The 16,877-nt window shown below is 44.5% G+C and overlaps 1 protein-coding gene across 1 annotated transcript; it reads right to left on the reverse strand.

Annotated features, from left to right (window-relative positions):
- Positions 1-6,180: 6,180 nt before the first annotated feature.
- LOC310829817 (keratin, type I cytoskeletal 12-like) lies at positions 6,181-15,276 on the reverse strand. Its single transcript, XM_083708793.1, has 8 exons — positions 14,672-15,276; positions 13,064-13,146; positions 12,742-12,898; positions 11,236-11,397; positions 11,022-11,147; positions 8,336-8,553; positions 7,477-7,541; positions 6,181-6,495 (listed from the first exon to the last, which is right to left on the reverse strand). The coding sequence occupies exons 1-8, from the start codon at positions 15,203-15,205 to the stop codon at positions 6,392-6,394; spliced, it is 1,449 nt and encodes a 482-aa protein (XP_083564919.1). The 5' UTR covers positions 15,206-15,276; the 3' UTR covers positions 6,181-6,391.
- Positions 15,277-16,877: the final 1,601 nt, after the last annotated feature.

Consider the following 16,877-nt stretch of genomic DNA (forward strand, 5'->3'; position numbering starts at 1 on the left):
GGAGTCGAATTCCCAGTTGCTACAGAATCAAAATAGCTGATGCTCAGGGAAGTGATTGTTTTACTTTTCCGGTTTACTTTCCGTTTGATAGTTGCCCTGGACACCTTCCTAAGTGGGAAGGTGAGTTTAAAAAATGCTCCAAAAAATTGCCCCTGATGTGGCAGTGATACTTTAGACCCGTGTGATAGTCCAGCAGTAGTGCATTCCCACTCTGACCCACAAGGACCTGCAGGAACATTGTGTACATAATGTACACTTCCCACAGCTTGGATGCCAGGTCATAACAGCCTTTCTTAATTTATTTGTATTAAAGTGTGACTGAGTTTGATCACACTGGATATTTAAACCCAAGGATTATCAATAGGTTAAATAACAAAACACAGTGGTGTTTCTTTTTCTACAATAGCAGCGCAAATTCTTTAGTTGCAGGAGTAGCGGAGAAATACCTTACCCTTTTGAATTTACAGATGGATTTCTCGATGTGTCTGCTTTGTCGCTTGTTGCCTACTTCAGAAAGCTTGTCCCCCTTGTTTTTCCCTAGCATTCTCTCCTTTGTTGTTGTAGTTGTTTAATCGTTTAGTTGTGCCCGACTCTTCGTGACCCCATGGACCAGAGCACGCCAGGCACTTCTGTCTTCCACTGCCTCCTCCAGTTTTGTCAAATTCTCTCCTTTACATGTGATTAAATTTAAGCACAAGCCAATCCTGTGCCTGCTTCTATGTGTTCCTAACACTAGCTGTGAAAGAAAACCTCTTAGAAATTAGTACAGCGGTACCTTGGTACTCAAATGTCTTGGCTCCTGAACAAATTGGATCCTGAACGCTGCAAACCCAGAAGTGAGTGTTCTGGTTCGTGAACATCTGACACAGCCTCTGCTTGAGTGCAGGAAGCCTTGGTTTTCGAACCGTTTCAGAAGTCAAATGGATTAAGTTTGAGAACCAAGGTACCACTGTATTTTAAGCAGTGTGGTGAAGATATAGGCTTCTACAGTAGAGTTATGCCCAGTGTTGTGGTATAATTTTAGACTCTGGAGTTAACAGGCTTTGTGAGCAGCTGTGCCGGGTGTGTGCTTTACAGATGATAATGCCTATTGCTTCAATCACTTGACAATGTAGTAAGAGAGTCTTGCTGTGTTTGGCTGCTCTTTCTGCTGTGTGGTGCCCTAGACTTTGTCACTGAGCACCCTCAAAATCCTGCACTGATGGCACCACTAGTTATATCAATATTCCATGTAGCTCAGAATTCTCAGAGCAACGCTTCAGCTCAGGCTTGAGAATCCTTTGCCCTGCCAGATGTTGTTGAACTACAACTCCCATCAGCTGCAGCAAGCATGGCCAATGGTCAAGGAAGATGGGAGTTGTAGTTCACCACCACAGAATTGAAGAGTTGGAAGTGACCCTGAGGGTCATCTAGCCCAATCTTCTGCAAGGTAGGAATCTCAACACACTGTCCCCCATCCAACTTGAAACTGTACCAAACCCTGCTTTGCAAATGTGCTAGCGGTTTTACAAAGGATCCCCACATCTGCTTTAGCTAGAACTCCTGCGGGATTGCTATACAGAGTAGGGATGGAGGAGAAATTCGGATCAGTTCACACTTTATTTTTGTAATTTTCACTTCCTGAAAAAAATATATGCATGAACTGAAACACAGCTATCTTTCAAAATTCACACTTCTATGAATTTGGAGATGCAGTTCTCCAACCCAGAAATGTGTATATTGGGGAAAACCATGCAAAATAATACATATATTAGTGAAATTAATGTACAAAAGTGCATTCAAGAATTTTGGTTAAAGAGAGATGTGTGTGTTTGGCAAACTTGCATACAAAAATGCATATTTTAGAAGCAATGTACACCAAAATGCTGGCACAATTTAATGAGAACTTTTTTTTTTTTTTTAAATGCAAACTGACGTAGAATTATGGAAGAATTGGATTTAAGGCTGGAAGAATGAGGAACGAAAATAAATTGATATTGACAGATTTGTTCATCTGTAATACTTTTGCTACGAAAACAACACAGAGAAGAAAGAGTTAGCACCCTCTCCCTCATACCACATGCCTGGGTTATTATTGTTATTTTGGGGGGTTTGGACACAGCTTATTTTTGTGTAGGAAAAAGAGGAGACAGTTGTAAGCATGCCCTTTTAAGCATGCACTTAACAGAACTCTTCATTGCATCCTGCTGGTGTTTCGAGTCTACTCATAGTCCGTCTTGCCAAAGTGAATGCTGTCAATCCACCCTGAGTAGTTTCTCCGCCCCCATCAAAGGTGGTTACTGACTTGATTGCAAAGTTGTACGATAAGAGCCATGTTCTGACTCAACTGCAGTTGTTATTATAATCTGGTCTCTCCCCCCCACTAGAGATTAAACCGGCCGCTCGGCATCTCGCCAGTGCCGAACTCTTTAATGTGGTTGCCTGTACTGTGAGAAAAAGCCTAGAGCGAAGGAGGGAGAGGATTTTAGCAACAGCATCTCCACCGGTTCACTAGGGAGCAGTATTGGTGCATTAAAGCCAATCCTTTCCTGAAACTGCGAACATTTCCTTGGGTTCTGTGGGCTGACAGATTTGTGCTTATTATAATTTGGCACAGAGATCATTTGAATTAGGCTATCACAACAAATTATGCAAAGCCAGCATTTGCTTATTTTTCAGAAACTTGTTCCGGGTTTTTTTTCTTTTTGTGGGGCAAGGGGTTTCCGATAGGTTGCTCTTTCTTGCTTCCTGTTGGGAACATACAAGACCATTCCTGTATTTTGGAAATTGGTTCAACTTGCAGATGGATTTTTGTGTCCTTCTTTCCAATTCACACCAACCCCACTGGTTTTGTTCTTGAGACAGGTATGATATTTATTTTTTTTTAAACCCACTGAAGTTTTACTGAACTCTTCTCACAAAAAAAGCAAAAAACGAAATTGCCTTAGTAACACCAAAAATAGGGCAGACAATGATTCAGCACAGAAAATTCATTAGCATCCTGAAATTGCAGGTCTGGCTGAAACTATTGAGTCCGACAAAAAGGAAAGATGAGACTTTCAGAGGCTGGAGCATCTAATCTTTATTATGAGCATTAAACAATAAATTGAAACCACATCTCAGAGAACTTGCCTTTTGCTTCTTCCTCCCCTTGCTTCCTGGCAGTTTTGAGTCCACTTCTCACCAAGAACCAGGCCTTTTTGCACACCAAGCATTGAAAGAGAGGTCACAAGACCCTTCATTTGATGTACAATTTCTAATCTAGCCACTAGGAGCAGCTCCAGCATCAGACCTCTGTGGACCAGAGTCTTATTCACCCCTTTCCTAAAGATAGCAAGCAGAGATGGGATGTAGTGTTCTGCAGATCCACAGTCTCCCCAGAAATGGCCGTGGGACACCCTCTCCCTGGCCCTTCCCCACTTGGAGCACCACTGGTGGTGGATCAGTACTAGCTGCCAAGCTTTCCATGGCTGCCTTGGAGGGCTCTGATTCTGGGCCCCATCCTCTAAATGCAGACCTCTCTTTCTTCCTGTTGAGAAGGAAACTTGCAGGATCCAACTCTCCCTCAGATAGCTTTTCTGAGAACTTTGGCTTGTTATAATTAACAGAAGATGTTAAGTATGATAACAGCCTTTTGCTCCTGTTCTGGATCAGGGCCAATAAACACCAATTAACTGTATCCCTTCAACAGGCACATGTTGGTTCATGTCATCACAATTATTTCATTTGAAGAAGAATAGAATTGTAGTGTTGGAAGGGGTCCCGAGGGTCATCTTGCCCAATCTTTTAGGAGAAGGAGAGGGGGAAGGAGACCAAGCTGTGGTCTTGCTCTCTGTTGTTTTCTCATGCCTCAAAAACATGTCCCAGGAAGCCCTTCACCAGACTCTTTTGGGATTGTGTAAAAGTATCTTTCTGACACTTTCCCTTTTGCCTTTCTTTTACTCTATTCCAAACTTAAAAATGGAAAGCGTAATGCTGGTGGTCAACAAAAGAGGTTGAAAGACTCTCTCAAGGCAAATCTAAAAAAATGTTGTATGGACACTGACAACTGGCCTGCGAGTGCTCCAGTTGGAGAACAGCCTTTATCAAAGGTGCCATGGACTTTGAAGACACTCAAACTCGGGGCGAAAGGGAGGAATGTGCTAAGAGGAAGGCATGCTTGGCAAACCCTCACCATGATCAACTCCCACCCGGAAACCTATGTCCCCACTGTGGAAGGACGTGTGGATCCAGAATCATAGCTGTCAACTTTTCCCTTTTCTTGCAAGGAATCCTGTTCGGAATAAGGGAATTTCCCTTAAAAAAAAGGGAAACGTTGACAGCTATGTCCAGAATTGGCCTCCACAGTCACTCACAGACTTACTGTTAAAACCCTGTTTATGGAAGACAATCTTACTCGGCTATGAGTTATCGCCAAAGAGAAAGGGCTACAGTTGGGTGTGACCTGTGTTGTAACAGTGACTACCGGAAGCCCAGGATTTTTACAGATGACAGAACAGCTGCTTTGATGATTGTTTTTGAGGAAGATGCTTCATTATAACTAAGCCAATGCATGCGAAATTGAAATGATCACATTTTCTCTTCCTACCTTCCCTTCTTCTGTTGTCTCCCTGGGCCTGTTTCAGATTCCAAACTCCACGTCTCTAATCTTTCAAGAGTGCCACATAGCTAAGTGACACTTTATTGATACATCATTGTAAAAGGAGCCTGCTAGGTCAGGCCAAAAGCCCATCTAGTCCACCATTCTCTTCATACAGTGCGCTCCTCAGATTGCTGTGGGAAACCCACAAGCAAGACCCAAACATGAGAGCACTCTCTTCTCCTGTGGTAACTGGCACCACCATCATGACCAGTAGCCATTGATGTGGAGGCATCTATGCGCTGCATATGCTACTAAGCCAAGCAGCTACGTCCATGCCATTTGGTGAAACGAGTAATATGGAAATTTGCACTACAGGCTTGGCTGCTCAATTGTATTTTGTATTGGAATTATGTCATGGTGGATGGGATTGCCATGCATACGCTGGCATTTGTCACTGTGAACACCAGGCAGTGTGAAGTGTTAGTTGCAGCTCCCAGGTGCATGTCTCCATGACTCCTCCGTTGCAGAGACGGCTCTCCCGTTCACTCTTTGCAGCAATGACACGGTGCACAAGTAACAGCTGTAGGGACTGTGCAAAACTTCGGCTTGGCTTGGAAAGTTTGCAGTGCTGCAGGATGTTCTAGATCAGGGGTCAGCAAACTTTTTCAGCAGGGGGCTGGTCCACTGTTCCTCAGACCTTGTGGGGGGGGGCGGGCTATTTTTTTTTGGGGGGGGGGAATGAACGAATTCCTATGCCCCACAAATAACCCAGAGAGGCATTTTCAATAAAAGCACACATTCTACTCATGTAAAAACACCAGGCAGGCCCCACAAATAACCCAGAGATATATTTTAAATAAAAGGACACATTCTATTCAGGTTAAAACACCCTGATTCCCGGACCGTCCGTGGGCCGGATTTAGAAGGTGATTGGGCCAGATCCGGCCCCGGGCCTTAGTTTGCCTACCCATGTTTTAGATGTCTGCTTCTACCTTTACTAAAATGGCCTGTTCACTCCCACACCAGTACTGAACATGCTCAAGTGCACAAATGGGCTTGTGGGTGTGCTATTTGTCAAAATATCTGCCACCTGTTCAGTGCTCCCTGAATTTAAATACTGAGTGGATCCTGTGTCTTGGGCCAAATATAGCTAAGGATTTAAAGAAATTAGTAAGTATCTGTTGACACCACAGGGCCAAACTTCACATTACAGTACTTCAATCACATGGTTTGCCCTTAAATGTAATAATTTCCCTATTACCAATACTAGGCATGAGGCTTTAATCCAGACTGGGACTCTGGCATGGGGTTAAGGGGACTTTAATTCTTTGCAACTTCCACTGTGATCTTGATCCTTGCAAGAGAAAAGAAAAACCCTGCACTTAAGGGCTAGCCTTGTGCTTAATGTTAATTAGTTTGGTGTTAATAGTGATCAGAGGGAACTATTGCTTGGGCAAGGAGGAAGGGTTGCCTCTCTCATGGTGGCTGTGGAGAGATAATCTCTATGCTTGCATCTGCTTGTTTGTAGATAAAATTAATGCACACTATTAAAACGCTGAGCTTCTTACTGCCCTTCATGACTTCAGTAAGAGAATGTTGGAACCGCGTGAAACTAGGTATGATATGCAAACAGTAAAAAAAGGTTTATTGAACTACCACAGCTAAAAGAAATCAAGATTTCAGAATGCGCTTTGATGATTTGTTTTAAAAAAGAGAGGAAAGAAGTGAGGGACTTCTAGAAAGAGGCTTTTCTAAAGAAGAAATGATTTCTCATGAAGGCATTCTTTCTTGCTGCTTTGCCAGGACATGAGGACAAGGGATGCTTGATGGTTATTTAGTCGGCTTCTCTTCGACCGATTTGACCTGGGACGAAACGACTCTGCCATCAACCATTTCTTCCACAATTGTTTTAACCATTCTGGTTTTCGTTGACTCTGGATTATTATTTTTATAAAAAAAAGGAAGAAAGCAAAATTAAAACATAGTGTTTGAACAAGGCTTCAAAGCAGGTCCTTGACGTGCTTTGCATGATTGCTTTTCACGCTCCCATTTTTATACAGGCAGATAATCATCAAGCACCCAAGATAGGGCCTGACTTTGCATCCTCAACTGGGAAAACTGGGCTGCTGCCAATTCCCTAGAATGTGGGCTGATGGGAGTGAATTTGAGGTGCAAGACGACCTTCCCCACCCACCCATTTTTTGTTCCCCAAATTGCTTCTCCATAACTGTCTTTTCTCCTTGCACACTCTTGGTGGCAAGAAGTTGACCTCCTGCTACTGGTATCACAGCAGCTTACATGGAGGGATGGAGCAGGGTTAGGCTGTGTGGTTGAAGCCATGTGGACACACCTGTAGGAGCACCAGATTGGAGCAATGCAGCCCTGAACTAGCTTTTGTGCTGCCTGAACCCCATCTAGGTACAACATTGTACCTAGCAACATTGGCGTCAGTAGGAAGGCTCCAAGACTAGGTAACTGATGGACACCCTCACACATCAACAGGGAAGTGGGGTTATGCCTGTGGTCACCTCCCTCCTGCTACACCCAGATTGCATGGCCCTCCCTGAGAGCCACATGTTTCGCCATTGTGGTCTATGGTTACTGCTGACCATAGACGTCCCCCATGTGTCATTGGCTTGGGCTGTGGACACAGAATTGAAGAAAATATGGACCCACAAGAAACGGCTGTAGTTCACCTCCTTTGCTAAGAGCGAACTGGAAAAGCCTTGCATAGTTTTGGGGACTAACAGAGGCGATGTATTGTTGAAATGTGGGAAATAGGCAGGGAAGGAAATTTGGGAAGCAAGGGGGGAAACGGGTGGGGAAAGAGGGGGTGCTTTTATGCATCGGTGAGAAGTTTGCAGTCAGACCTTCAGCTGTGCATTTTTAATGTATATAAAGATATTTGTAATTACCTTTGCCAGAGCCTCCGTAACTCATAGAACTACTGTGGCTCGAAGATCCGTAAGATCCAAAACCACTGTCAAGGGAAAAAATGTAAGTTTTTGTTTTAGTGGTATACTGTGCATCATTTTTCAGAGAGAATTTAAACATGACCACCAATTTATTACAGTCAGGTAATATAATGTGATGATAATCAGCTCCAGGGGTGCCAACTTGAATAAAATATTGGGAGGGGGGGTGGCAGGAAAGTCCCGTCCTGCATAATCAATCATGATACGTGGGAGGCACACACCATTTGAATGGCAATACCCATCAATTTGGTGGCCCCTCAAATATTTTAGGGGGGCGGTGAAGGGACCTTGACTCCTAGGAGTTGGCTCCTTTGATCAGCTCAGATGAGTAATGGAGATCATTTCTTTTTATACCCCAAAGCAGATGAGAAGGGAGGATTGGATTGGGCTGGCGCTGTCTTCAATGCACTGTGTATGTAGGTTTTGTGCAGACCAGCCCTCCCATTCGACCCATGGAGCTTGAAGGGTGGGGCTAGTAGGTGCGATCCAGATTCCAACCCCGCACATCGATTCTACCAAATATGGAAAGTCGGTGTGAAAATTTTGACCAACATAGGTCTTCCTCTGCATTTTGCACAGGTAGATATTTAGAATCGCCTCCAGCTCTGCAAGCTTTCTAAATACAAGTGCAATCTGGTCTAATTTAATAAATGGCAGGTTTCCCATTTTGTACAGTAGAAGCGAATGCATCCATATTATGCAAATAGATGTTGTGAAGATATTGTCCTTTGGTCAGATCTACAGGGCCTCATAATTGGTTCTGAGTCAGATCTGGCTATCTGTCATGTCTAACGCTTACCCCCCTTCTCCGTCCAGCAGGCGGCGGTAGGTTTCTATCTCCTTCTCCAGGCGTGTCTTGATGCCTAACAGCTGCTGATATTCTGCATTCTGGTTCTCCATCTCAGCCCGAATCTGCAGAAGCTGTTCCTCTAAGCCAGCGATCTGACCCTGTAATTGCGCAAGCTGGTCGCAGTAATTTCGTTCTGTTTCCGCCAAAGTGCCTTCCAGGGATTGTTTCTGTTCCGAAGGTGCAGAGGAAGGAAGCAAGAAAAGGGCGTAAAAATACAGCAAAATTAACAGAGATGGAGAAGTTCCAACAAGGAAAATGATAATTCTAAACACTCCCATGGATTGAATCCAATAAATAGCATAATGTTGTATCCACCAAAGTCATTGGGGAAGCGGAATGACTTCTGTTTGAGTGGTGGAATTTCTGCTATCTCTTCTCCTGCATTTCCCCCCTGCAAACTCTGCTCTGGAGGGTTGGGGACACTCCCAGAGCAGATTGGGAGGATGTGCAGGGTGAAAATACGAGGGGAAAGGGAGGGGAAGTTCTGTTGTGCAAGCGGAAGTCCTTCCACTCATGCAGTGACTTCCACTTGAAACAGCCCTGTGAAAACTCTGCTTCTTTGGAATGCTTCAAAAGCCAAGAGAAGAAGAAGAAGAAGAAGAAGAAGAAGAAGAAGAGGAGGAGTCGTCGTCTGGATTTGATATCTCTCTTTATCACTACCCGAAGGAGTCTCAAAGCGGCTAACATTCTCCTTTCCCTTCCTCCCCCACAACAAACACTCTGTGAGGTGAGTGGGGCTGAGAGGCTTCAGAGAAGTGTGACTGGCCCAAGGTCACCCAGCAGCTGCATGTGGAGGAGCGGGGAAGCGAACCTGGTTCACCAGATTATGAGTCTACCACTCTTAACCGCTACACCACACTGGTTCCTTTGTGCTTCTGTATCTTTTTAGCACAGGCCAGCAGATTTATAAGACTAACATAGCAACCCCAGACACATTTGCTCAAAGGGAGATCCCATTAGGTTCAATGGGGCTTACTCTCATGTAAATGAGTATAGGATCGAAGTCTAAGTAAACTGCAGACATAACCCAAATTATGTTGTGGGGGGTTCCCCCCTTCTTGCATCTAGATTACATTTCCTGCAGACATTGTGCAAACCACCCCAAATGCAATGGCAAGAAAACATCTAAGTGGTTTACAAAAAGATGAAATAAAACATTGAAATTCTTGATAAAAACTGCTAAAAAAACCCCCAAGTATTTTAAAACTTTTAAAAGTTGTTTGAAACCAACAGCAGCTAGACAGAGATAAAACACATGTAACTTCTACATGTCTGGATAGTTTTGCCTAAGCATAGTCACAGAAAGAATACAGAGAAGACACCTGTTTGACGCTAGGCAGGGAGTTCCAAAGTTCCACACTAAAAGATCAATTTCTTACCACTGTGGAATGGGTATTATGTGGCACCTGTAACCGTGTCAGTTCTGCAGATTGAAGCAACTGAGTGGGCATATATGCTGCTAAGGGCTAACACCTTGAACCTGACCTGGTAGCAGATGGGCAACCAGTCCAGACCTCTGAGCAGAGGCATCAGTATGCAGACAGGGTCTCCCTGCTGAGAGCCAGCGTGGTATAGTGGTTAAGAGCGGTGGACTCGTAATCTGGTGAACGGGGTTCACTTCCCCGCTCCTCCACATGCAGCTGCTGGGTGACCTTGGGCTAGTCACACTTCTCTGAAGTCTCTCAGCCTCACTCACCTCACAGAGTGTTTGTTGTGTGGGAGGAAGGGAAAGGAGATTGTTAGCTGCTTTGAGACTCCTTAAGGGGAGTGAAATGTGGGATATCAAGTTCAAACTCTTCTGCTGTTGGCAACTGTGCTGCAGCATTCTGAGCCTGGTGACTCCTCTGACGAACGCTCTCCTTTTCCTCCTACACATGTTGACGTGAGGATGGCTCATTATCCCTTTGGAATGGCTCAATATATGGATCAGCTCAGCAGGAGTGCTGAAATACCATTCCCGTATTTGCTGGAAGGCTTGCAAAACAAGCTACTGTGCCAAACGGTGGCGTCTCTCACTACACGGGAATTGGCGTGCCCAGTTCTAAAGAACACAACACAATATTTCAGAGGTGTGGTGGATAGGGAAAACAGGGGGGAATGCAGCGCTGGGACTCCCCCCACCCCCAGCAGGAGTGATAATGTCACTCGCTGGAATGCCATGAAAATTTATAGGCCCCACCCCTTTGCTCTGCCGAAGGAACAAAGTGATAATGAGAGTTTGGATAATGGTATCATATAGATGGGTGAGGAAAAAAGTCTGACTGCTTCTTCTCTTAGATGGGAGTCCGAATTTCTGCAAACGATGACGCTTTTTGCAGGATTTCTTGCATTTCTAATGGAAAGCGAAAGCTTGCAGTTCAGTTTTGTTGCAGCTCAAGTTGAATTCATTCTGTGAGCCCCTATTCTGTGGCTATCAAGCGACTCCAGTAAACTGAGCATTATGTAATGTACTGCTGTTCTAGGAGGGGGGAGTGTAGGTGCATGCATGGACTAGATAACTCTTTGGGTCCTTTCCAACTCTTCAATCCTATGACTTACCTCCTTACCACAGGAGAGATCTTGACAGCAGCCTAATATGCACAGCTGTAGCACAAACCCTCTGAAAGAACTCCTCCTGCTGCAATGATCCACTTACCATGGCAAGCTGAGCCTGCAGTTCCAGTTCCAGGCCTTGCAGCGTGCGTCTCAGATCTGTAACTTCACTCTTGCCCGTGCTCAGCTGGTCCACGTTGGCCGATATCTCCTGCCTCAGAGCTCCAACCTGGAGGACCAAGGAGAAGAAGTATTAAGTGGGCTCGATAACCGGGCCATCTCCTAAGGTTTTAGGAGGAGTTCAGAACCATCCTTGCCTGCTTGTTGAACTGCTCTTCTGCCTCTCTCCGGTTCTTGTCCGCGAGCTCCTCATACTGGGATCTCATCTCATTCAGTAGCTTGGTCAGGTCAATTCCGGGAGCGGCGTCCATTTCGACGTTGACGTCTCCGCTGGTTACCCCTCGGAAGCTCATCAGCTCCTGCAAGAGAAGCCCAGTGGGTTTTTAGCAGCATGTAGCATGAGCCAGACCACGAAAAGGCAACAATCCCTAGTGATGGGATAGTATCCTCCACCACAGCAGAGGCAGCAGGATAGTTTAGCAGAACAGGTCATGTGCATCCACAGCTCTGCCATCTAACAGAGGTGAATGGCTCAGAGGAACAACAGGGGTAGGGACGCTGCCGCTATTTGCCCCACAAGTTGCCTCACTCTGCATAACTGTAGGGCTGGCCCTGAAAGTAGGGTTGACATATTTCCCAAAGTTCAGCTTTTTGGGGGGAACATCTCCACCCCCCAAATAAGCTGTGGGACTTCTTTTATTTTTAAAGCATTTTTTTTTAAAAAAAAATCACCCTAGTTGCCATACGTTTGGGTTTTCCCAGATATTTTGCCAATTCGGCAAAAGTCCACCCAGACACCATTTTGACAGTCCAATTCCCAGATGTGTCTGGGAAAACCTGGACGCATGGCAACCGTACCCTGAAAGCACACAAACTTTCCCATACGGTAGCAGTCTGAGACCACTTTTAAAGCATTCTGAATTGTCTCTGAACAGTGTGAGCTCATTTGACCGCTAGGTGGCAGATGCACCTGAGATTTTGGAATTTTCCTTGGCTTAAAAATAAAAATATTAGGAGAGCCTTTCCCCAACTCCCTTTGGTAAATCCTGTCAGCACTGCATATATTTCTAACCACTTTGAAGCAATGCATTTGTTTATTTTAATGTTATTTTGCCATCTTCACTAATAATACAGTGCAGTTTCTTTAAAAGCAGGATTTCAAAATAAGAAGGCATCCTTCTTTCCTTTAGATGAACAGCTTCTTGTTCTCTCTGCTTTCCTTTTGCCACTGATCATCATGCCTGGGTCGAGTGAGATATGTGATGTCAGCCCTGTTTCTCCCATATGACTTGGTGAGGCTAAAACTATTTGCTTCCAGGGTCGGGGTGTCAGAGAATTCCAATGAAAACAGAACTGGGGGTGTAAATTGCCAATGTTCTCTTGCTGGAAATCCATCTATCATATGGAATTGATTACGCCCAATTTGCATCCTTTTCCCTTTGCATTGAAATGAACATGGTGGGATAACACAACAACAATGCGATTCATGTCAGTTAATAATCCCGCCATGGTGGATCATGAGATGAATAATGTAGCTTGGGGTAGAAGATGAACTGCAGCAGAAAGGAAACAGTGCTGCGTGCGACAAACACAAAGTAGAATGGGGAACGATGCCTTCTTATACCCCTATTCAAGGCTAAAAGTGCATTTCTCCTCCTTGCTACCATGTGGCACAGCAGCTTTAGAAGCATGTTTCTACCTACCTCTTCATGATTCTTCTTGAGGTAGGCAAGCTCCTCATTCAAGCCTTCAATCTGCAACTCGAGGTCGGACCTAGTCATGGTCAAGTCATCCAGGACTCTCCTCAGGCCATTGATGTCACTCTCCACACTCTGGTGCAGGAACAATTCGTTCTCATACCTTCAAAGATAACATAAGAATGAGATTTCAGAATTGTGGCAATTATGGTTTCTCGCTTCCTGCCGGCCTTCAAAAAGCTGGGAAGGAGGCGGGAGCAAGGTGTACAACAGAGGTGCTGGTGTTTCTGTTTCCTTTCCTTTCCCTTGCCCAGAATTTGATGCTTACTTAAGTTTGAAATCATCAGCAGCCAGCCGAGCATTGTCGATTTGCAGAACGACCCCAGCGTTCTCAATGGTGTGTCTAACAATCTGTAAGGACACATAGGAAAGATAGCTGCAGTACTTTTTAGGGAAAAACAACAACCAAATATCACCATCATCCTTAGTTCCTCTTCTTGGACACTTTACACCAAGGTCATAGAGTGGAGTGACACGGACATTTCTTTTCAAACCATTTTTAGAAAGGAAGATTGGGAGGAGAAGGAAGAGGAGTCACATAAGGCAACCGGAAGAATGCAACAATAGTCCTGTGGGATGAGACCAAAGGCTCATCTAGTTTAGCCTTCCGTTCCTACAGTGGGCATCCAGCTGCCTCTGGAAGCCCCAAAGTGGGACATGAGAGCAACAACACTCTCCCTACTGATTCTCCAGATACCAGCATACAGAGGCACACAGCCTTTGCGAGTGCAGGCAATGACTATAGACCTTTCATGAATATTCGCCTTTGATAGCCTTATTCTCCATGAATTTCTCCAACCCCTTTTTAACACCATCCCCGTTGGGAACACTTGCCACATATTGTGATAGCAGTGTGTTGTACGATGGAATTCTTTCTCTGTTCCTGAATCCCTCACCATTCAGCTTCCATGTCCTGGTATTATAAAAGTGGTGATGGTGGAGGGGGGAAGTCTTCCTATCCACTTCCAATTCATCACGTGTAATTTTATGTATTCTGCCATGTCTCCCCCCTTTTTAAGGATGGGGGAAGAAACTGGAATGAGTCCACATTTAAAGACAAATCCACCAAATTTGAACTTTCCAAGGCAGGATGCAAACTGAAACACAGCCGTCCTTCAAACTTTGCACTTAATTGAATTTTCGAGTGCGGTTCTCCAGCCACGTGATGTGCACGAAAATGCATACAGTAGGGAAAAGCACGATGAAAAATGCACACATTCGTTGAAATCACATAGAAATGCATTATATCAGGGGAAATCGCTTTGTAGGGAAGCGTATATTAGGCAAAATCCGCACAAAGATGCTGATGAATTTTCGTGATAATCGGTTACTACTCGCTTAATTTCTTGACAAATTTAATTATGTGATAGGAGGGGTGTGGACAGTGACGCATATCTAGAGATTAAGGCTCTGCTGAGAAGGGTATTAAGATCTTGTCAGTAAAGCACACGTAACGTTCAGATGCCTAAGGGGGAAAATTCACCAATGAAATATTGCAGACTATGAGGAATATTGCAGACTATGCTACCTGTGAGACTTAATGGGGAGGAGCTGTAGCTCAGTGGGTAGAGCAATCTGCTCTGCATGCAGACAGTCCCAGGTTCGAATCCCAGCATCTCCATGTAGGGCTGGGAATGTTCTCTGGCTAAAACCTGGAAAGCTGCTGCCAGCCAGTGTAGACAATGCTGAGGTCAATGGTTGGAATCATTATAAGGCAGCTTTCTATTTTCCTATATTCTGAACACGCAGGGGCTGTTGAAACATTTACGAACTGGCCGTTAGGCATTGCAAAGCGCAATAAATTCTAACTTAATTATGCAACACAGAAAGTTGTTCTCGGTGGACCAAACTTTGCATAAGCGCCCCTATCACTTACTTGGTTCCGAAGATCTTCGATGATGCTAAAATATTTGCTGTAGTCTCGGCTGGTGTCCGGAGTGCTGTACTTTGCGTACCATTCCTTGATCTTGCGCTCCAGCTCTGTGTTGGCCTCCTCCAGAGCGTGGACTTTGCCCAGGTAGTTTGCCAGGCGGTCGTTGAGATTCTGCATGGTCTGCTTCTCGTCGCCACTCAGGAGACCCCCATCCCCTCCCCCAAAGCCACTGCCCATGCCACCCATGCTGCTCACAAAGCCGCTCGAATAGCCACCGCCACCGCCGCCAAGGCCGCCCCCAAAACCGCCTCCCAAGCCCCCTCCGTACCCACCACCCAGACCTGCACCCAAGCCCATTCCATACCCTCCACTCAGGCTTCCTCCTCCGTAACCACCTGCTGAGTAACCTCCGGCAAATTTGGAGCCACCGCTAAACCCTACGCCGCTAGACAGTCTGACAGACCCCCCGCCGCCCCCGCCGCCAAGACTGTACGAGGAGAGCTGTCGGGAAGAGCCAGTGTGGACAGAGAGAGCCATGGTGCTTGAGCAAGAAGAAGGTTCTGTCCCGTGAAACAAGCAAGGCAAGCGGATTAGAAAGAGTGCGTTGAGTTGGTGGGCTTTTAAGGCTTATATGCTGTGTTAGCTGTGTGTTTCCGCCCCGTCCTGGCACAGCACATCCTTTTGCCAAGTCAATGCCTTCATAATTAGATAATTGTTCTGTCTAATTAAAAAAAAAATGTTACCAGGTCCAACTTTGCAGAAATGTGTATCCTTGGGTTATTATATTATGCCAGAATCCCAGATGGAATGGAGCCAAAACATGTTTTGCTTTCCTTTTTATCTTTGAAATTGTGATGAGCAAACCCCTTTTCGGCTTTTTCTCTCCACCTCCTCTTTCTCTTTTAAGTTTGGTTATTATATTGCGTTCTGTTCAACATTTCAAGCCCCCAGGCAAAAATCTCTCTCAATTGAAAGAGGACGCCAAGCAAAGCGACATGTATAAACGAAACAAGCACTAAACTCTTAAATTTGGGAGGATTCTTTTGTATACTGTTTTAATCTAGTAGAAAAACGGATCTCAGATAGCTTGTCACGCTTTGGTTCAAAGTTGCCAATTGCTTGATTTATTAATTGCTTCTTGGATTATTGTTTTTTTAAAATTAAAAAACCCCCACTTTGATCTGAGAACTTAATTTGTTTTATAGCCTGTCTTTGCAAGTCCCAGGAGCTGATTGGATTTATTGGATCACACTAGCAAGCTCAAGAGTTTCTCTTTAATGTGTGATTAAGAAGAGGGCAAGTCAATTCACATATGGATCACCAGGGTTCTAATAATGATTTAGTAACATTTCTCTGAGAACACCATTCATATAAAAGAACAAAGCAATCAAATTCCCTCTTTTGCATCTCTTTGGCTTTTAAAATGTTCAGTCCCCCAGTAAACGTTATTATTTTTGGTTCACCCTCTGGTCCCAATGCACTTGGAATTGAACCGAACCCCATTGTTATTTTGCAAAACCTTCACTTCAATGCAGTTTTTCTCCTTTCCCCTAAATGTATTCTCTTGTGCATCAATAAATAATGATCACATTGCTTAGTGATTTTGATGGCATTTCCTAGTTGAACAGTAATCGAGTGGTTTCCGAGGGTTTGCAGCTATCTGTGGGACTGAGATATTTGTTCGCATTTTGGGGGGCCAGAATCTGAGAGCTAGAAATGGCACTTTCTTATCAGCTGCCCCCCCATTTGATAATGTGAAAATGGGCTGCACAAAGATCTTTGGCAGAAAGTACAACTGAGGGAAAGAAAGATGGCAAACTGAAACACTGCATCCTTTTAAATTTATACTTCTCTGAATTTTACGATGCGGAGCTCCAGCCAAGTAAATTGCGTATAGCTGAGCATAGAAATGCATATATATTAGTGAACCTTCCCCAACACAAATGCATTATATTAGGGGAAATTGCTTTGCACAAATGTGTATATTGGGGGAAAAAATAATAAATTCATACAAAGATGCTTATATTATGATAAGTTGGCACTACAACGCTGACAAATTTTCATGAGGTCTTTTTTAAAAAAATGCAAACTGATGTCAAAAATGTAGAGAACTGAATGTAAGATTGCCAGAAAAGAGAAACTGAGAGAAATGGGATGATCTGGTCAAAGTCCAGCTCTACCTGCACCACTGTCAACCCATATAGGGGAG

This window comes from Podarcis gaigeae (assembly GCF_964106915.1).
Source record: "Podarcis gaigeae genome assembly, chromosome: 13".
NCBI lineage: Eukaryota > Metazoa > Chordata > Lepidosauria > Squamata > Lacertidae > Podarcis > Podarcis gaigeae.